The sequence below is a fragment of the Vombatus ursinus genome, unplaced genomic scaffold (assembly GCF_900497805.2).
Source record: "Vombatus ursinus unplaced genomic scaffold, bare-nosed wombat genome assembly UNPS02005459.1, whole genome shotgun sequence".
NCBI classification, from domain to species: domain Eukaryota; kingdom Metazoa; phylum Chordata; class Mammalia; order Diprotodontia; family Vombatidae; genus Vombatus; species Vombatus ursinus.
This window is the reverse complement of record NW_020945237.1, coordinates 6,084,737-6,106,445: the sequence shown is the minus strand read 5'-3', so window position 1 is coordinate 6,106,445 and position 21,709 is coordinate 6,084,737. Positions and strand designations below refer to the sequence as shown.

The window sequence follows — 21,709 nt, the reverse complement described above, 5'->3', positions numbered from 1 at the left end:
TTTAATCTTGAAAATTGCCATTTTTCCTCAATCATAATACATTTGTAATGGAACAACTTTCCAGAAAGAAGACCTGAATATAGCACTCCAATGAAGGAGGTCCAAACAGGGAAGTTATCTTGTTAGTGCTTTAATACGACAAAATGTTATCAGATCTTCTATTAACCAGCGTTTCAATATCACAGTGATAATTGATAGTGAGAATCCCAAGGCTTAATAAAATCTTGAAGTGCCTTTTGGAGCATCAGATAAATATTAGATTATATTCACTAGATTTTTAATGCAGTATGCTGAATTATTGATATTCTAATTCTTTGAAGATTTGCAATCCATATATCTTTTCATATGGTAACTAGCTGTGAGGCCTTGGCAAGTCACTTAACCTAGCAGTTAAATCTTTAACTACCCAGAATACCTGAATGCTCAACCATTCAGGAGACTGGAGACAATTATGTAAAGATATGAACTTGTTTCACAAATATAACTCAATTTTCCTTTTTTTTTCTTTTAGTGATAAGAATGAGATAAAAATGAGGTAGAGATCATTGAGGTTAGAATATATTTTTCAAAAGAGTTCAAGGTGGGGTCAGCTAGGTGGCACAGTGGATAGAGCACCGGCCCTGAAACCAGGAGGACCTGAGTTCAAATCCAGCCTCAGATCAAACACTTGACACTTACTAGTTGTATGACCCTGGGCAAGTCACTTAACCCCAATTGCCTTAAAAACAAAAAAAAAGAATTCAAGGGAAAGTATGGATGAGAAATTTGCCCAAAGTCAATAAATCCAAAAAATATATATATATATTTCAGACTGTAGTTTTTCAAGTGTTCCTTTGTGGGAGGAAATTCAAGTGGTACTTTAATTTTTGTTTTACAGCAAAAGTTTTCAAAGTCTGGACCAGTTATCAGCAGAAGTTAGTCTATCTCAGACATCTCTGGGTCCAGCCCATTCACAGGATGGAGATGGCAAACAAGACGTGTTAAATTTACTAAGTGAAGGTAAGCAGTGTTTACTTGCAACATTCTTTTTTTTCCTACTGCTTTGCTATGTTCATAGAGAATCAGAATTTGCTGTTGGGGATGGACTTTATGCAGAGCATACTAGGAATGTTACCTGGGCCTGAAAGGGGCTTAGAAGATCTTCTCATTCCATTCTCTTATTTTATAGACAAAGACATAAGACCCAGGAAAGTTAAATAACATCCCAAGGTCAGAAAGGTAGGAAGTAATAGATCTAGAATTTAAATGACAGTCCTCTGAATCCAGAACTTTTTCTGTCAACTACACCACTCTGTGATGATGGTTTCTTTTCTTTTCCTTCTCATACATTTAAATACAACGAGAAGTCAGTTAAACAAAAGCTCAAGGAATGGGCTGTTTATGGTTAATCAAATTTTCTGACTAATCGGCCATCTTTTATTTCATGATGCAGTAGAAAGTGCAGCTGACTTAAGTCTAGCCACCTAGCTTTGCATCCTGGTTCTGGCACTTGTTACCAATGAGACAACTGGGGCAAGTTACTGAAACTCTCGGGGCCTCAGATTAGTCATTTCTTTTTAAAAAGGGAATGGAGATTTGGACTAGATGATTTTGTAGGTCCTTTCCATCTCTAAATCTATAATCCTTGTTGAAAAAATATTAATTAGTTCATTTAACTGCTTTTAGTTAAAAAAAATAGGCTGTAATGGGGATATGCTGGAGCCAGCTCAAAAGTCAATTGTTAAATTTTTAGTATGAGCATTTACATCTTGGAAATCTGCAAACACTACAAAACAGGCCATGATTTGTTATTTTGTTGGTTAAGAAAGTGTTGCTTTGTTGTTGCTGACATAAGAAAGTGATGGAGAAAATGTTAATAATGCTGACTAAACTTAAAAGTGTGTTGTGCGTTACACTTTTTTTTTTAAACCTGGAGAACCAGTTGTGAAACATTTACCCACACACTCCTGGCTGTACATCCTTTGATAAGGATGATGAAGTTCTAGACTAGAACTTTATAGTTTACAAAATTATCATCAGCAACCTAATTACTACAAATAATATTTTGCCCACTTTGCAGATGAGAAAACTGAGTGGTTAAGTAACTTGCCCCAAAGCCTCATAGCTCATAAATGGCAGAGTCCCAGCCAAACCTTTGGGCTTCTGAATTCAGTGTTCTTTCCACTAGAGTCCAGCTGTAGTACCTCATGACCATCATGGGGAAGATAAGATATTGTTGTCCACAGTTTTAAAATGAAATGATTTTAAAAACAACAAACCAACCTCAGTCTCTACTGTGCGCTTGTTTTCTTGTGACCTTCCTTTTTATTAAAGTGCAATGCAGAAAAAGTTTTAAGGATTCTGTATAATTGCTGACAACCCCTCACTGCTTGCCTGTAAGTTCCTTTGTGCCTAAGACAATGAGAATTGAGACTGACCAACACTGCAAGTACTTAACATTGAAAGAAGCCACCATCATATAAATCACAAAAGTGCACCATCTTGTGGCCAGTCACAGACACTGCAAGGGTTCATTCTTCGGCTGCAATTGTATTTTACCATCATGGGCAATTTTTCAATTCGCGTTATGTTACGCTAACAGAACTTAATTTGATTGATCACAGCCTGTGATTTTCAAAACTCCTTGCTCAAACCCTAACAGCCACTTACTGTGTCGTTGGGCAAATCACTTCAACATCTCCTGTCAAGTTGAGCGAGGGGGGTTGAAAGAGATGACCTCTGAGACTCCTTCGAGGTCTGCTTTGATCATTTTCTTACCTGCTATTTGCAAGGTTCTACACTACTTACTCCCACAAGATCTGCTAATTTGATATGAGATGAAACCTCGAATTCACATACTGCATCATCTCAGGAAGATGAAAGTACATCCTCTCTGTGGGGTGGTAGACAGAGCTAGAGCCCTGGGACTGCAATCACAAAGACCCGAATTCAAGTGTGATCTCAGTCACCAGCTGTGGGATCCCTGGGCAGTTCTCTTAACCTCTGTTTGCCTCAGCTTCTTCATCCTAATGGTGGTTTTTTGAAGAGCAAATGAGACAATCGTAAAGTGCTTAACAAAGTGCCTGGCACATAATAAGCAGTATATAAATGTTAGCTGTTATTATTTTAAGAGATTAAATGCAGAGGTTTATCACTGACTGGCCATGAGGTCAGTAATTTTTTAGTAACAGCAACACTTTAAAAACATTTTATTGATGTTTTTAATTTTTACAAAAGTAATTTCCCAATAACTACCAGCTACCCCTAATACAGTATTAATATCCCTTATAACAACAGTAACAAAAAAGTTAACCCAAGCAGAGATCATACCCGACAGTACCTGCAACACTTTACCCTCAAATTGTTCATCATCTTTCTACCAAGAGAAAGGAAAACAAATGTTGGTTACTGTATTTTAATTTGGATGTCATTTAGTGTTGTTGGGCATCTAGGCGTCACAGCGCTAGACTTGGAATTAAGAAGATCTGAGTTTGAATCCTACCTTGGATACATATTAGCTGTGTGACTCTAGGCAATCATTTAACCTCTGTGGGCCTCAGTTTCCTCATCTATAAAAAGGGTAGAAAAATACCTACTTCCTAGGGTTGTTTTGAGACACTACACATAAAACACTTTACAAATCTTAAAGCACTATATATTATTAGTTTCACTGAAATTACGGTTATCATGGTTTATGTTATTTTCCTGGCTCTTTATCAGGTCATAGAAATCTTTTCATTTTTCTCTGAATCCCTCCTGTTTGTCAGTTCTTACGATCATAGATTCAAAACCAAAGGTCATCTAATCCACACTCCCCTCATTTTACAGATGAGGAAATTGAGGCCCAATGAGGTTAAGTGACATGTCCAACATCACAAAGGTAGGGTGTGATGATATTACATTATGTTTGCATACCGGCTTGGTCAGACATACTTCAATAATGGGCATATTCCACTGTTTAAATTTTTTTTGTCCCCACTCTTTTTGTGCCCATTAGTGGGATTTAGTAGGTGAAAGGGCATGAACTTAGTAATCTTTATCTTGTCATTCTAAATCGTTGTCCAGAATAGCGGGAACATTTCACAGCTCTACCAACAGTATGATAGTAGCGTTCCTGTCTTACCCCTTCCATCACTCACTATATTTTCATCAACATCAATGTACCATGTTGCAAAAAAGTTTCCATTTGGTATTGTTGAAGAAAATATGTGCACCCATTAAAGTGACAAAACCTTGAAGTGCTAGACTTGTATAACATCCTTCAGTGCCAAAAATGTATTCGTTAACCTAATCCAGTTTCTGTTAAACTCTGATTGTAAAGGTCAAACTCAGATTTTTGACAGTTACTTAGGTAGTATATGTGGTAGAAATAGGAGAGACATTTTGGTTGATGTGTATGATTATACCTAAGATTTTCTGGGTTTAGTGAGTACTTGCTTTGGCTAAAAGGGAAGTGAGGTTTGTATTTTTTTGTTTGTTTGTTTGCTTTTGTAAAGGTAAGGTCAGAGCAAGAGAGAGAATTTCTTCCTGCTTGATCCTTTTTCTCTCTCTAGAGCTCTGTCCATTATATTACGCAGCCATACAAGTTAAACCTTTTTAAAAGAATCTCCTGGGGCAGCTAGCTGGCACAATGGATAGAGCACCAGCCCTGTAGTCAGGAGGACCTGTTTCAAATCTGGCCTCAGACACTTACTAGCTGTGTGACCCTGGGCAAGTCACTTAACCCCATTGTCTAGCCAAAAAAAAAAAAATCTCCTTAACTCAGTTACAACGTACACATTTCTAGAAATCCTTCAAGGAATTATTTTAATGTCACATGGTGTGACCAATGTATCTAATAATTGGGTTGGGACATAAATATATGTACATACATATATACATTATGGGTGTATTTATTATTGACTAGGGCTTTTTCTTTCTCCTCAGATCAAGTTTTGGGTTATTCCTGTTCTAGGCATGGAAAGCATAAACCAACTTTGAGGTTCTGATGACTTTCCTTAGTGCTAATCCACTCAAATGAAAGTGATAGCAAACCTGCAATGTCATGCAAATGCCATGTGAAATGCCATGCAAGCTGTAACTTACAAGAGCTCACTGCTAAGGGAAAATGTATTCACAAATGAGTCATTTACTCATGTAATGAGACCTGTAATTTTATCAGTGTGGGTGTTCTCATCAGCCACAAAACACAAGTCCTAGTTGTCATCACCCAAGTAATCTCATCATCCAGGTGATGAGAGAGCCAAGCTCCTCAGACCCACATCTAGTCCATCACCAAACCCATGCAATGAACCCTTCTAGGTGGGTAGGACCTGGTGGAGTTTGTGCTTTACTCTCATATTTGGGAACCCAGGGAACATTATATCTGTGTAGATAAATATATACACAAATACACATACACACACATATATGTCAAAGGAAGAAATTATCACCATGGACACGAAGTTCTGCCCATCATCAGTCTGGGGGTGAGGGGTGGATGTTAATTCAGAACCTTTCCTGGGCAGTGGCTAAATCAAGGGCAAAATAGCCTTAGATTTAAAGACTGTGCCTTCCTTTTCATTGCATTTCTTAGTTTCCCATTTTGTTATACTTTAGATGAGCCAGGAGCAGCTTTTGAAATAAGCTTGATGTCAACTTGATGAAGGTTTTACTGCTAAGGATATTTTTGTGTGTGTGTGAAAGATATCTTCTATGTTGCTGACTTTGGAAGATACCTAACACCTAAGATCCTACAACAGTATTTCTTGAATAACTCCGATTTCATGCTGTCAAATTAATTTCACATTTCTAGAGATGCAAGATATAGCAAGGCAGTAAATGAAACAAAACACTGTGGTACCCCCAGAGAGAATAAAGAATACAAATCCATACAAACAGGTCTCAAAAGTTAGGTATGTGAATAAGTAGAATAGAGAGATGATGGCTTTTTCGAAGTGAATTAGCATTAATGAAAGGCATCAGAGCTCATTCACAGGCCAAATTGGTTTATGCTTTCCCTGCCTAGAACACAATCCCCCATCACAGGTCTTGTAGAATCTTTGGTTTTCTTCAAGCTTGGCTCAAGCACCATCTTCTCCAGGAGGCTTTCCCTGATACCTATTTTGTATGTATTATTGTGTGCACGTTTGTCTCCCCCAGTAAAATGAAAGCAAATGCAGAAATTTCACTTTTATCCTTCTATCCACAGTACCCAATACAGTTAGCACCTTATGCTTGCTGATTGACACTGACAGGGGACATAAGGACCCAGGAGAATGACGGCCCAGCCCTTATTAAAGCAAATGCCATGCTTGGTGGTCTGGTATGATGCAGATGTTGCTACAGAAAAGCTTGAACTACAGTCAACACTACCCAGGCCTCATACTGTTGTTTGGTTTCTCCCTTGCTACTTTTATACATACACAAGTTGGAAGAAATGTTGAGGGCAAAGGACGTCTGGCTGGAATTTGATTGTTTTCAAATGTACAGGTTGCCTTCCATGGTGGGAATGCACTGTCTCCTCACCCCTGTAATCCAGGAATCTCTGGCTTTCTTCAAAGCTCAATTCAAGTCAGAGATGCCAGTCTTAATCCTCCTGGGTCCTGCTGCCATCCCTCAATTTTTTGTACTTTGCATCAATTTTGAATGTCTTTTTTTTTTTTGCCCTCCCATTGGAAGCCTCTTGAGGGTAGTATAGCTCTGGCCTCACCAGATCACTCAACATGCTCCTGAATAAAAATATGCTCACTTTCACGGCTGTTTAAGGTTTGCAAAGTGTTCAAAACAACCTTGTGGGAGAGTTAGTATCCCCATTTTACAGATGAGGAAACTGAAGATCTCAAAGTTTAAGTGACTTGCTTATACACAGTATCTGAGGTAGGATCTGAACCCAGGCTTCTGCCTCCAGTCAATCAAAAAACATTTACTAAAGGCCTGCTATGTGCCGAGTACTGTGGATACAAAAAGAGGCAAAAGACAGTCCTGTCCTCAAGGAGCTCACAATCTAATGAGGGAGACAACATGCAAACAAATATATTTACACAAGTAGGATTTTAAAATGTGGCAGTTCTCAATGATATTTTTACAGGCAAAAAATTTTTAAAGTGCATATAATGACTTAAATTTTTTTTATTCTCTGAATTCTAGGTAAAGAAGACACTCCCTCATTACTTGGTCTCTGTGGCTCTCTAACCTCAGTAGCAAGTTATAAATCTCTAACAAGCCTGAAATCAAGTGACTACCTTGCAAGTCCCACCACAGAGATGACTAGTCCAGGCTTAACTCCATCTTGAAAAGAGAATGTGATGGCCACCAGAAAAGATGTCTTACGTTGCATACATTCAGTCTACATTCCATGAGTTTGGCTGCCGGGAAGACATTAGTCTTAAGCAAATAGTGATATGCTTTTTCAAGATTTCATTTATATTCTCTTATTTAGAAACCAGTTCATATACTCTCAATGAAGAATATCTTAAACTGATTTTTCTTGTTTCTAGTTTCTCCAATAAATGTGCAATTTTTAAAGGTGAATTGATAAAGATTTTAACAAAAATTTAAACCAGATAGCTCCCCAAATAATTCAAAATGCACATACTATTCAAGTGATTTTTCACATATTTATTTAAATATTTTTAGCTACTAAGATCCGAGTTCATGGGATGTAAACAAAGCATTTTCATGTATTGATGCAGATGGCATCTTAAAGAAGAAATGACACCCAAACAGGGCCCAGACAAGGCAGTTGTATGCCTTAGGCAAGGTCTGGTTAAAAATTCTGTGTTCTGTGTTACTGTCCACTGGAGACATTGAGACATTGTTGCCTCCATGTAACACATACATCTTTGCATACCACCAAGTCTATACCTACATGGCATGGAAAGTAAAACTTTTCTGGCAGTGTTTTTTAAAAATGCTCCTCCTTACCTGGCCCCCATGACCCAGTGGCATTGGGTAACTCCTACTTGCCTTTCCACAGTCTAGGTTCTGCTTCACAACTCCAAGTTTTCATTGAGTTCTGGCTGCGATCTGATGCTTAAATCCAATGCTAACGTATGATTATGAATGTCAGAATCGTTCAGATTTTGAAGAAGCTTATTCAATTAATTTGAAAATACTTTTCAGTTTTTCACATTTACCAGTTGATACTGACATTCCACTTCACCTTTTGTAAATTTTATAGACATTTACCTTTTCAGACAGTTGATAATGTATTTGATAAGGTCCAGGAAAAAGAGATTTATAATAACCTAGATGCACTTTAGTGAAACGGTTAACTAAATTCCTTGGCCAGGTTTCCCCATAATTTTCTAAAAACCTAGATGGTAAGTTGCCATGTATGTGGAGATACACACACACACACACACACTCACTCATTCACTCACTCCAAAAGAAAAACTACGTAAAAGCGTGGAGAAAATTCTAAAAAATTAGAAACGATTTGGATGGCTGAAATTTAAACATCTCTGATAAAATCATATATACCACACTAAAGTTTTTTTCTCTCCAATATGAAACAGCAATAAAGTCTGTTTTTCCAGGCTTTATCATTAATCACACTGGTCCATTAAAAACAAAATTATTAATAAAGTTTGCTCCATATTTCAAATGGTAATACTTACCTACTATGTGACATTGGACAAATTATTTGACCTGAGAATCAATATTCCCATCTATAAAATGAGTTGAGACTAAATCTTCTAATATCTGATAATTAACTTTCACATTTGGTGTGTAAAGGTAGGGAGCTTCTTCTAAATAAGGCATGGATTATCTTTCTAGGCTTCAGATTCCATAGCGACAAATAATCATCTATTTATAAATCCCACTATACTAATTTAGAGTAAAAAATAGATGATTTATTTTCTATAGCTGCTTTGTTTTGGAGGGGAAGGGGAACATAGTCTATATTTTGTTGTGCCAAAGAAGTTTTTTAAATTGTTTACATGAAGTTACTGCAACTGGAGACTTCACATCTTTGTTTTGAGATAGTATTGTTTATGATAGATATGACTGATTTATATTTTAAAATACAGAGTAATGTAGGTTGTTTAAGTACTTGGCACTGCTTATTTACTTGATTTCCATGAAGGAATAGTTGGAGTAATAGAAATTTAACCTAGTTATTCTTTGGAATAGAAATTAAATGAATGTGGGAATTTATTGAATTACTTCGATGTTACCTAGCCACTCTAATAATTTACACTAAAAATAAATAAAAGTACTTGTAGGTAGAATAAGTAGGCTTAAATTGTATGATTTCAGGGAAAAAAGAAATCCTGTCAATGATAAAAATTTTTTATCCTCTCCCACCTCCCTTATTATGATAGCTTATAATTTAAACTATCTTGATACAAAGGATTTAAGAGCGGATTTTGATTATAGTCATAGGGGCAATGCAGTCAAATGCCTGCCTACTTAATCTTTGCCTTGGTCCTGGATTAATAGTGCTACTTTCACAAGAGGTGCCACTGAAAATGGCAACATTTATTGTAACTATCAACCTACCTTTACGACATCCTATTTTTAGGTTATTTATTAAATAACTAATTTGCATCCATTTTTAGTATACTGGAAAAAGGTGGAATCTTTAAAGTGTTAAGATTTTATTTAAAAGATACGGTCAATACTTTGTGCATTCTTACATTTTACTGTGTGCAGAATTAAACATTTTTCTCAGCTCATTGTATCAAAGACACAATCACAATTTTTTACTTCTGTCGTGCTCCCTTGGAGCTCTTGGAGTAAAGTTCATTTGCTCTTGTGGAACTTCAGCTTTCTACACAGGTCATTTCATAATAGTCATAGAATTTATAGATGTCTGTGCATGAGAAAACTGTATGTCTCAAGACTCAGTTCTAAATGGCAATGTTCATTGTTCAGGAAAAAAATATCATGAATGTTGAATTAATGCCAAAACTTGTATGGTGTATTTTGTTGCCTTGATACATATATTTGTTGCACGTAAATTAAACATTTTATAGCCATCAATAGTGACTATTTTCCTTTGCTTCTACAGTATAATTCTAACAAGAATATAAAATATGGGAAGAATTTACAATTTCATTTTTTTAATGGGTACTTATTTGGAGAAATACATTTCAACACAAGTAAAAACTCATTATCATCATATATTTATTTTATTTTATTTTTTTGGTGAGACAATTGGGGTTGAGTTGTCCAGGGTCACACAGCTGGTAGGTGTCAAGTGTCTGGTCTGAGATGAATTTGAACTCAGGTCCTCCTGACTCCGGGGGCTAGTGCTCTATCCATTGCATATATTTATCTTACACAAGATCTTAACAAACTATTATTGCCTAGTGGTGCCAGAGCTAAGGTTTTGGATTGATTTGAGCTTCCGTTTTCTCCATCCTTGCCACTGAGCATGTTAGGTAAGTTGTCACAGTGGCACATTTCAGAGTATATTTCAAGCAAATCAAAGACTGTATTATTTTAAAATAGGTCTCCTATATAGAGTAGAAAAATTAAAAATTACTCAGAACTGATGTCTTAACATTTATACCATCTTGGAACCAAGTTGAAAACCTTTAAAGTGACACTAAATCAAACTTGGGATGATTTTTCCTGAGATCCTCCTCCCCAAAGGGAATAATTTTAAACAAGAGATTTATATTAGGGTAAATAAACATAATGGATATAATCTAACAAGAAGGATTCTTTTTAAGCAGATACTCACTTGTATAAAAGCCTTGTTTCACACCCAATAAAGCTATCCAATCTAATACTTGGAGAAAAAACTTTTTTCCTTCCGGAAACAAATCAAATTAATGATATGCAGTTAAGAAGCAGTACATTCAAAATTTGCAACAAATGTATTCCTTCTGGAACCATCAAATCACAAAGAAACTTGGTATGCATGTACCATGTCTGTTGTACTTTAAGAAAGGAAAGCTGATGATATTCCTGAATGACAGTTGATCATTAATTCCTTGAATTCATAAAAAGTTGGAAATCTGAGCACAGCATTCCACTGATTAGACAATCTTTATGTAATTTCTTCAACAGAGGCAATACTAAAGGTTTTTTTTGTTTTGTTTTTAAACATCCATCTTTACTTCTGAACCATGATAGAGATACAATGTGCTCATATACTCACATGCAGCTAACCCTAACTTAGTAAAAGCGTATTTATGTCTTCAAGTAAAAGATGATCTTTAATAAGTATGGGATATTTATTCCCATAAAGTTCCATCTTATTCTCTATGGCCTGTCCGTCAGACGTTCTACATTGCTATCCTTAGTTTTCTTCAGAGCCCACTTTGAAAAGAGGGCTGTTCTGATGCTACAAGGTCCTAGTACTCTCTATCTCTTGGCATTATTTTGTATTTACTGACCTGTTTTCATTGTGTATCCCCTCAGGAGGCCTTGGAATCCTTAAAGGCAAGGACTGTTTTATCTTCGTATCCCCAGCACTACCACATATGATAGGGGATTAGTAAATAACTTGTTTAACCTATTTGAATTCAAGAAAATTTTCTATTTCTTCTCTGTAGAAAATGATAGGGCTTAGAGCTGGAAGGGACTTGAGCTCATATGGTCTAACCCTTTCTTTACAAAGGAGGAAATTGAAGTCCAGATAGATTCAGTAACTTATCCAAGGTCATATAGGAAGTATGGATCTAAAGCCAAGTCTGGATTTCAAATTCATCATTCTTTTTACTACATTAAGTAACTTCCGTGGCTAAATGTGCAGAAAACCTCAATTTAATTGCTTTTCATTGGTACATATCTTTGTATGTAATTTAGCTATGTTTCTTTAAAAATAACTGTCAGTTATACTAAAAACAATTCAAGGTAAATAGAAAGATGAAATGTAATTAATCTTTGTCATATTTATCCATGATGTTGAAGATGAAATATACACAGGAGAAAAGACTACCACCTGAAAACCCAGATTTAAACACTTTCTTCATTTCATTATCAATGCAAATAGAAATAATAAAACTAAGTGTGATAAGTACCAATAAGAACTTTAAGCTTGTTAGTAAGTGGTAACCTAGATAAACTTACACTGTGTATATGCATATCACTCATATAGCTAAACCTAACAAAATTTCAGAATATTATCACTAAAAAGCACTACAAAAACCTTAAATTTAGAAAGGAAGCAAAATCTTTAATGAAAATGAATAAAAAACAAATATACATATATACTGTTTCCAAATGTAAGACAAATCAACATAGGATGAAATAAAATACACATAGTTACATTCAAAACTTGAGATATAAAATTATTTGTTTAGCAAAATACGTGAACTTTCTTAGTTTAGTATAATTGTGTTAATTCTCTAACTCTTACCAGATAATATTTAAATACCCATCTTCTTCAACTATTCCATTCTGAAATTTTTCACATTTTCATGAAAAATATTTAGACCACAATAAAATGCTTGTCTCATAGTATATAAATTATTCTGAGGGGAAAAAAAGATCAAAGAGTAATTTTTAAAATTTATGCTATTTCCGATTTTGTCATTACCTCTTCCTTCATTTCATTCTGACACTTAGTCACACACTATTGGCCTATAACAAGAAAAGTTTCTTTAAAATAAAATGCCACTACCCTTGATTATTGCTTATTTTCATGGTCAGCAGACTAATGTGAAATGTAGTAATATGTGAAATCTGGAAGCAACATGAAAATATTTAGCCACTGATGATGTGATAATCGCTAACATATTAGAACAAGCCTACAAAACTGAGCTGGGAAAACAATGAAAATAACAATGATACCTATTAATCACAAAATAAAAAGCACAGGAATGCGCTGTGCCAAATCTTACTCATTTAAATATAGTGTAGTCCTCAAATGCTAAAGTGAATGTATATAAATAGAAGCATCGGAAAGTAATGAAAAACTTCCTTTTTTATTTCTACCTCAATAGCAGTAGGACCTAAAGTACTCTACATAGTTCTTAGCAATTATCTTATTCATATCACAAACCAGGCTGCCTTTTCAAGTGCTCAACTTATCTGACCCAAATACAGAGTAGTAGTTTTCTAAAGCAATACACTCTCTGCTGCTCCCCCCAGTTAGGATGAACCACAATTTGAAATGAGGACAAAGTTTCCAAGATCCATATTCTTCAAAATTGGCAGAACACAGCAAAAGATGTGTAACTTTTGCTTATAGTGGCAAAAAAAGGATTACTTCTGGATATAAAGATAAAACAATTATGGTTTGTCAGAAGAAATCCTACTATGTACAGGGGCCCCAAACAAACAAAAAACTAAGGAATATCAGAATTAAAAATAAAAACGCACTGGCAATATTTGGCAAGTGCTGGTGTGACGTTATTTGATAATTGTCTTTCATTTCCATTTCAATAAAAAATAAATACTTGTGTACATGATTAAGATTTGCACAAAAGACTTATTAGTCTTTTCTTTTTAAATACTTCACTCCTATCACGGTTTAGGTACAGTTGAAAGACTCAAAGGAGACAACAGGTAACAAAAGAAAATTTAGAATTCAATAAAAAATTCTTGCTGTCTTGTCAAGCTTCTCTCTTTTCCTTTCTAATATTCTCACAAGGGTTATGGATACCTAAGGAAGAATTTTCTTAAACTTTTCCAAAGACAGGATAAAATAGAAAACTTGTTATTAAATTATAATTAGAATTGTAGAATTAATACTTCTTTAAATAAAAAAAAGATATTTAAAAATAGACCTTCAGTTTACACATTTCTGAAAATCTTCCAGCTAATACTATGACCATGATAATTATTTCAAGTCCATACAGTCAGAAGTATGGTATTCCTGTTTGAGGTTTTGCTGGTGGAAAAAAGCCTTCCCAAATTCATATGTACTGACCATAATGGCACAAGCAGGAGCAACTTTAATTAACCGGGGAATTAGTCCTGAAAAAAAAGAATAAGAAAATCAAGAGCACAATTTTTATCTTTCTTAATGATAAATAATCTTTTATTTGGTTATAATCTGATATTAAGTCATTCACTATGTGCAATAGGAAGAATTCTGAGCAAAGATAAAAATCTAATGATTAACAACTCCTTTACATTATGCAATATTCTTTTTAATTTTAAATAACTCATTAAATATTCATAGAATAATAAATCCTCTGCCCAATTAGTTATTAGAAATATGTTGTCTAAATGATTTATTTGAACACCGATTTCTAATGTTTTAATTTCTAAAAAACAGAAGGAAAAATAAATGTGGAAGATATTTTAAAAATTTTCAGGACTCGTAAACTTGACATTTACCTGCAAATAATCCAGAAATTCCATGTTTAGAAACAATCTGCTTCATGATGTCCCATGTTGATGTGGGTAGGTTGTGTAGATCTACATCTATAAATATTAAAATGAAAGAGAACACTGTTATGAAGTACTTACTCATTTTTTGTTTTAGCTATAATGTTCAACATTTATTGTGCCTACAATGTACAAAGCACAGAGAATATAGGAAGACAGTCTGAAAGACTGAAGTGACATGTAAATGAATAAAAAAAATTTACTAAGCACTTACTATGTGCAAAAAAAAAATTATTAATACTTATTGTGTGCAAAGTAGATCAACTAGGTGGCACTGTGGATAGAGTGCTGTGCCTGGAGACAGGAAGATTCATCTTTCCAGGTTCAAATCTGGCCTCAGATACTAGCTGTGTGACCCCGAGCCAGTCACTTAACCCTGTTTCCTTCAGTTCCTCATCTGTAAATTGAGCTGGAGATGGAAATGGCAAACCACTCCAGTGTCTTTGCCAAGAAAACCCCAAATGGGGTCACAATGAGTTGAATAAGACTGGAAAACAGCTGAACCACAACAAAATGTACAAAGTACTGTGCTAAGCCCTGGAGATATAAAGAGAAAAGCAAGACAATCATTGCTCTTTAGGAGCTCACCTTCTAATAGAGGGAGACAATACATATAGGAAAGTTCTGCAGTAGGGCAGATGGGAAAAGCTCAGGGATTCCTAGGGTGTAGTGTCCTTTACACTGATAAAAATCAATTAATTGTATTTCAATCAGTTAAGTTTATTATTTCAAACAGCCACTTAATTCTTTTTTTGTAATTTCAAATTTGAGACCTCTATAGTAAAAATAAATAAGCTATAGAAAGATGTTAACTGTGATATTAAAGAATCTCTAGTGCCAAATGTCTTGATTGATTTTCTATAACTTTCAATCTTAAAAATCATACAATCTCAGAACTGGAAAGGCCCTAAGGGACCATCTAATTCAATAAGTATCTGAACAAGAATACATTCTATTATAACACTAGTATTTGTTCAGTCATCTTTTGAAGAGTTAAAGTGAAAAAAACCCTCATGAGGCAGCCGCTGTACTTCTAGATAGCTTTAATCCTCAAGAAGTTATACGGTGACTAACAATGAAATAACAAATAACAGTGAAATGTTCCCTTCTGCACCCTCTATCCATTGCTCCTCCAGTCTGCTCTGTGAGCCCAAGCAGAAAAGTCTAATCTTTCCTCCACAAGACTGTCTTTCAGATGTTCTCTTTTCTAGACTAACTCCTCCAGTTCCTAAACCATCCTGATCACCTTCCTGTGGTTGCTCTCAATGTTGTCAATGTTCTTCCTGAAATACTGTACCAAGCAAATTAACCTCTTTTTGGACGTGGCCAACGAAGGAATTTGTTTTGCTTGCCTACATATTTGTTCCAAGGGTTTAGCTTGTCTTTTTCAATTGAGAGGAGGAGGAGTGGAGAGAGAAAAGATGGATGTTCATTATTGGGGGAAAAAAATAATAAAATGTTGCTCCAAGAAATGAATACTTTAGATATTATCTGACCAGGACAGAGTACAGCTCAACAACTAAATTTCATGTGTTGGATGCTAGGCTTCATAATATAGCACAAGACTAAATCAATTTTTTTGGCTGCCATGTTGACTCATATTGAGCAAACTAAAACCCCAAGATACTCTTCAAATGAACTACTAACCAGCCATACTTCTCCCCATCATATATACTTCTTCTTCTTTTTTTTTTTTTTTGGCTAGGCAATGGGGTTAAGTGACTTGCCCAGGGTCACACAGCTAGTAAGTTTTATATGTCTGAGGCCACATTTGAACTCAGGTCCTCCTGACTTCAAGGCCAGTGAACTATCTACTGCGCCACCTAGCTGCCCTCATATATACTTCTGAAGATAATTTTTTTAATCCATGTAAGATTTTATATTTTCCCCTATTAAATTTTCTCTTATTTGGCACATCATTCTAGTTTCTTAAGATGTTTTTGAATCATATCACCCAGCACGTTCATTTCTTACCTTATGTCTTATGAAAATTGTGGTAAGCGTGCCATCTATACTTTCATTCAAATCACTGATAAAAATATTGAAAAGAAGAAGGCCAAACAGGCCCTCACACAACCCTGAAAGGCCTCCCCTTAAAGTGACGTTGCTCCATTAACAACTGTTTCATGGGTCTTTTTATTCAACCAGTTAATACCTCATTGACTATAATACTATCTAACCCAAATACCTCAATTTGGTCCAGAAAGATATGAAAGACTTGTTTATTAAGTATTTATTAAGGACCTATTATATGCCAAGTACATAGTGAAAGGGACCACAGGTTTACCAGGACAAAAATGAAATAGTTCCTACCCTCAAGAAACTTACATTCAATTGATAGAGACAACAGATACAGACAAACACATAAACAAAATAAACAAAAGATAATTTGGAGGAGAGGGATCAGAAAATTCCTAAGGTAGAGGATGATACTTGAGGTGAACACTGAAGAAAACAGAGGGCAGAACTTACTTAAGCTACACAGAACAGAGGCACAGAGCCAGGAGGTGAAGCATCATGTTTGATAAACAGCAATAAGGCCACATGGCCCAAAGTGAAATGGACTAACTTGGGAGGTCATGATTTTTCCCTCAGAGGTCTTTAAGCAATGGCTGGATACACTTGCCAGTTATGTCACAGGAAAAAAGAAATCCAGGTGCAGGTTTGGACTAAGATGGCCACGAGGTCCCTTTCAACTCTGAACAGGCTATGTTTCTGTGACTGTAGAGTTCAACAATAATAATAATAATAATAATCATTCTATAGTCATCACAGTGAGGCACCTAATTAAATTATATGCAATACATGTTAGAAAAATTTCTATAAAAAATTTTAAACTAAAAAGTAAACTTTCACTTGAAAAATTCACTTGTAGAACTTCATTTTCTGAAGATGGTATATAAAAGAAATATTATTGTATGTCAAAAGTATTATTATGAAATATAGTAAATGTAATAAACCAACCAAATAGACCTAAAAAGGTTTTTTAATATGAAAACATATGTAGATTGTTCTCCTCAATTCCTGAGGCCTTTTCAAAATTCTATGATTATAGAGAGGAGATGTGATCTAATCAATTGGCAAAATCTTTCCCCCCAAATATTCTTTCTAGGAATTAGAAGAAAAGGGAGTAATGGATAACATCTAAAGTCTAATAAATAAGCTAGAGACTTTAACTTGCAATTAGACATTTTTATTTCATTAAAACATTAGTTTAAGTTTGTAAATTAATAACTAGAGTTTAGGTAATGAATGCTATAATTTTAAGAGCTGGTTTTTTTTTCCTTAATAGAAAACACCTAAGAAACTGGGTCACGTAGTCTGATTTAGATGCCTGGTCACAGATTTCGGGCTGGAAGGGACCTCAGAAAGCATATGTCATGTATACAAATCCAAGGTGGCACCATCTAAGTGAGTAAGAAGTTATCGGAATAATGGCTAAAAAGAAAAACTCCTGGCTTTGCAATGCCAAATATAATAAAAGACTAAGATCAGGGATTTGGAGGGGTGGGGGAATCTAAATTCTAGTGAGAGTGGTGTGGGAAGAAGCAAGAGTAACTGTTATTATAATTTTAACATAAGGCCATAATGAATGAAGATAATAATGAATGATGGATGAGTTTGGGCTCCTTCACAATTTTACCTAGGGCCAATTTTGGTCAAATAGGTCCAATTCTGGTTGACAGGACCAAAAGTTTCTTTGAGTCTAGCACAACAAAGAGCAAGCTAAACAAAAGTAGGTATCAGAATATATCAATGTCTTTAAAAAAAGACTGTAAATAGATCGCTCCAATTTGGTTAATACCTAACTTATTTTCATGTGAACTATACTATATAGTGCTAGTTGCTTATGGCAACATCATTTTTCTATATTGTAATTTTATTCTAGAGCTTACCAAATAAATAAATAAATAAATAAACAAAACCAGCACCATAACATCCTAGTACAGAACTTGTAGGGGCATTTTTTTTCCCCATCAAGTTTACTTTGAGGGATACACAAGCTTTGAAGAGCAAGAAACAGCCATTAAACTAGCTACTTCCTAGCCTAAGAGAAATGTTGCTACCAGAAAGGATCTGTAGAATCAATCAATAAGCTGCAGTCCTTCGGGAAGGGACCATATTTTTTAAAAGTAAAAAAATGGGCAGGAAAACACTATATACTAAGAAAGTGAAAGAAAGCCAAAATAAGCGGAAAAAACCAATGAAGAGAACGAAGAGAGAAAATTTCCCTATATTTTCCCTTCCTCATGCCTTGGTTTACCTATAGTTGATATTTTTTAAAACATAGGAAAGAAAAGAAGAGAAGGTCGGGACATAAAAACAGAAAATGATAGAGAAAGATCATTAAAATCATTTTATACTTAGACCTCATGGATACTCTATCTACTTGTAATCATTTCAAACACAAACATGGGATTTGCTTAATGAGAATTTTTAAAAATAAAAATTTAACATTTGTTAAGTGCCAAATGTGATTAATAGGTCAAATAACAAAAAAGGAAATATATTTAGCACATTAAACTATAATTTATCAGATAAGTGTGTACAAATAGAGGGGTTTAATAGACTAGAAAAAGGGGGAAAGAAAAGGCTAGGAGGTTCAAAGAAACTTCATGAAGAAATACCACCTAATCAAGGCCTTAAAAAATGAGAAGAATTTCAATAGGCAAAGATATTTGAGGGAAAAATATGCTAGGCTATAAAATGTTGGAAGTTTTTCCTCTAAAATCTCTCTCTCTCTCTCTCTCTCTTTTTTTTTAAATTGGGCAACTGGGGCTAAGTGACTTGCCCAGGGTCACACTGCTAGTAAATGTCAAGTGTTTGGTCTGAGGCCAGATTTGAACTCACATCCTCCTGACTTCAGGGCTGGTACTCTATCCACTGTGCCACCTAGCTGCCCCTAAAATCTCTTTTAAAATCACTTTTCTGAAAACTGAATCAGTGTGAATTTCTTAATTAATTAAATTATTATAGTCAGCAGAGGACAAGACAAGACATATTTTTAAATTTCAAATTTCGTAACTAGGTTATTTTATATAATAGATTATATGCCTCAAATAGGAGAAGAACAGAGAAAATCTTTTTAAAAAATCAGTTGAAAAAGTCACAAAACTTACCTTCATATCTCCAAAGTCTGGTTTGTTTTTGTGTTTTTACAACATCAAATGGTAAAGTCACAATAGATGCAATCTATCAAAAAGTAAACACTAATTACTCTTTATCTTTAAATAATATACTAAGAGTAAACTTCCTGCTTGCCCCCAAACATCAGAATTTGTATGATTAATAAACTATTTAACATTAATATTAAGAAAATCCTATTTTCCTTGATTCTAGTGCTACAGATTAATGGAACATTTGGTGTAGACATGAGGTCCAAGCATAAGGATTACTTCCTAATGAGAGACAATATGATATTACAGAAAAATATGAACTTGCAATTAGTCAGACCTCTCGCAAGTGACAAACTCACTGAGTCTTTCTTTAAATGCAAAATGTAAATAACACTTGTACTTCCCACTTCATAAAGATATAATATGGTTTAAAATGAATCGATCAACAAGCATTTATTAACCACCTACTAAGGTGCCAGAATCCCTGGTGATCTAGTCACTAACATTCAGCACTTTCACTACCACCACCCAGTTCAATCCCCAGTGAGGGAAGGCCTTTGGGCATCCAGGTGGTACAGTGTAGAGTGTGTTAGGCCTAAAGTCAGGATGACTCATCTTCCTGAGTTCAAATCTGGCCTCAGATACTAGCTGTGTGACATTGGGCAAGTTACTTAACCCTGTTTGCCTCAGTTTCCTCATCTGTAAAATGAGCTGGACAAAGATCATTCCAATATCTTTGCCAAGAAAACCCCAAATAGGGCCACAAAGACACAGACGCAACTGAAAGACAACTAAACAACAACTATAATGTGCCAGAAACTATGCTAGGCTCTAGAGATATAAATACAAAGACAAGACAGTCCCTGTCCTCAAGGAGCTGACTTACAATCTACTGGAGGATACATGTTCAGAGATAAATCAATAGAAGATGTACACAATAAATATAAAGTGATTAGGAGGCACTATCAGGCACTCAGGAAATTAGGATTGATAAATGAGATAATACACATGAAAGTACAAGTAACATAAATATAAATTATTACTAACAGCTATCTACAGATACCAATGATCTAACAAGGTTCAAAAATGGGCTTGTCTGGGGCAGCTAGGTGGCGCAATGGATAGAGCACCGGCCCTGGACTCAGGAAGACCTGAGTTCAAATGTGGCCTTAGACACAGAGCAGTTACCAGCTGTGTGACCCTGGGCAAGTCACTGAACCCCACTGTCTAGCCCCCCCCCCAAAAAAAAGGGCTCGTCCACCTCTGACTCTACCTGTGTGACCTCAGACAAGTCATTTAAACTCCCTGGCCCTCAGTTTCTTCATTTATAAAATGAAGGGGTTAGACTAGAAGGCCTTTGAAATCCCCACCAGCTCTAAATCTATAACCCTATATAAGTTAGTCAAAAATTCGTCACAGATTGTCAATGTAAGATAGCCTTTTAAGAAAGCGTTTATTTTAGTATCTATATATATTTTACTATAGTTAAAGCATTTGATTTATTTTGTTTAAATAGTATTGTAAATACTTCAGAAAACCATTTTTGATTAGCTAAATTTATTGTTAGAAAAAAACATTTTAAATGTCTAGGAAAGCTACGTGACATGAGAAGCAGTATGTGCAACAGCAGAGAACTAGCCTCAGAGTCAGGAACACCTAGGTTCAAGTCTTGCCTCTGACACACACTCACTGTGAAAACTATGGGCAAGTCACTTAACATTTCAGCCACCCAAGGAACTCCTTACAAGCATTAGCTACAGAGAACTGGTAATCTGCATCGTTAGAAGGAGTTTCCATACAAAGAGTTTTCTATGCCAATAAATTTTATGATCAGACCCCTTTCCCCACAGGAAAAAAATTGTATTTACACATTGCTTCATTTAGTAGTTATATATATAATTTTAAATTATATAACCATCATTATTCTGAAGTATTAATAACAGAAAAACGACTCACAGAACCAGACACTGCCCCTGCAGCAAAATTAATCACAAAAGTTGGCTCATGTTTGTCAGAGTTTTTGCAAAGCCACTTCTTAAACACTTCAAAGTTATACCAATACATTGCTGTGAAAACAGAAAAGAAATATTGAGAAGTGAAATATAAAATCTGATATTACAAATTTATATTATGTTAATAAATGGAGAAAAAGAAAACTCTAACTGGGACAGAACCAACATAGGCCATTGATTATTTGCTTTCTGATCAGTTTTTCTCTGCTCAAGCACATTTCAGGTGGTATGCAGAGGTGTCAAGAGTGAAGGTGAACCAGATAAAAATGTAATTGGGAAATATTTAACAAAATCAATAAAAATCTAAATAATCCACACCAACAC

General features: G+C 35.1%; 2 protein-coding genes across 15 annotated transcripts in view; one reads left to right on the top strand and one right to left on the bottom strand.

The window, feature by feature from the left end:
• The window catches only part of RUNDC3B (RUN domain containing 3B), a 123,558-nt gene extending 116,167 nt beyond the window's left edge, over positions 1-7,391 (top strand). For all 3 annotated transcript variants that reach the window (XM_027847934.1, XM_027847933.1, XM_027847932.1), the window contains 2 exons: positions 878-999; positions 7,108-7,391. In XM_027847934.1, the coding sequence (XP_027703735.1) occupies positions 878-999; positions 7,108-7,253 (268 nt within the window). In that variant the 3' untranslated portion in view covers positions 7,254-7,391. The remainder of the gene's footprint in view (positions 1-877; positions 1,000-7,107) is intronic.
• A 4,745-nt stretch (positions 7,392-12,136) lies between these two features.
• The window catches only part of SLC25A40 (solute carrier family 25 member 40), a 45,172-nt gene continuing 35,599 nt past the window's right edge, over positions 12,137-21,709 (bottom strand). For 10 of the 12 annotated variants that reach the window (XM_027847968.1, XM_027847967.1, XM_027847969.1 and 7 more), the window contains 4 exons: positions 21,330-21,439; positions 19,377-19,449; positions 14,206-14,292; positions 12,138-13,839 (listed from right to left, as the gene is read on the bottom strand). In XM_027847968.1, the coding sequence (XP_027703769.1) occupies positions 13,703-13,839; positions 14,206-14,292; positions 19,377-19,449; positions 21,330-21,439 (407 nt within the window). In that variant the 3' untranslated portion in view covers positions 12,138-13,702. Of the gene's footprint in view, positions 13,840-14,205; positions 14,293-19,376; positions 19,450-21,329; positions 21,440-21,709 lie in introns of all 12 variants that reach the window. The other 2 variants (XM_027847965.1, XM_027847973.1) reach the window with 2 other exon arrangements.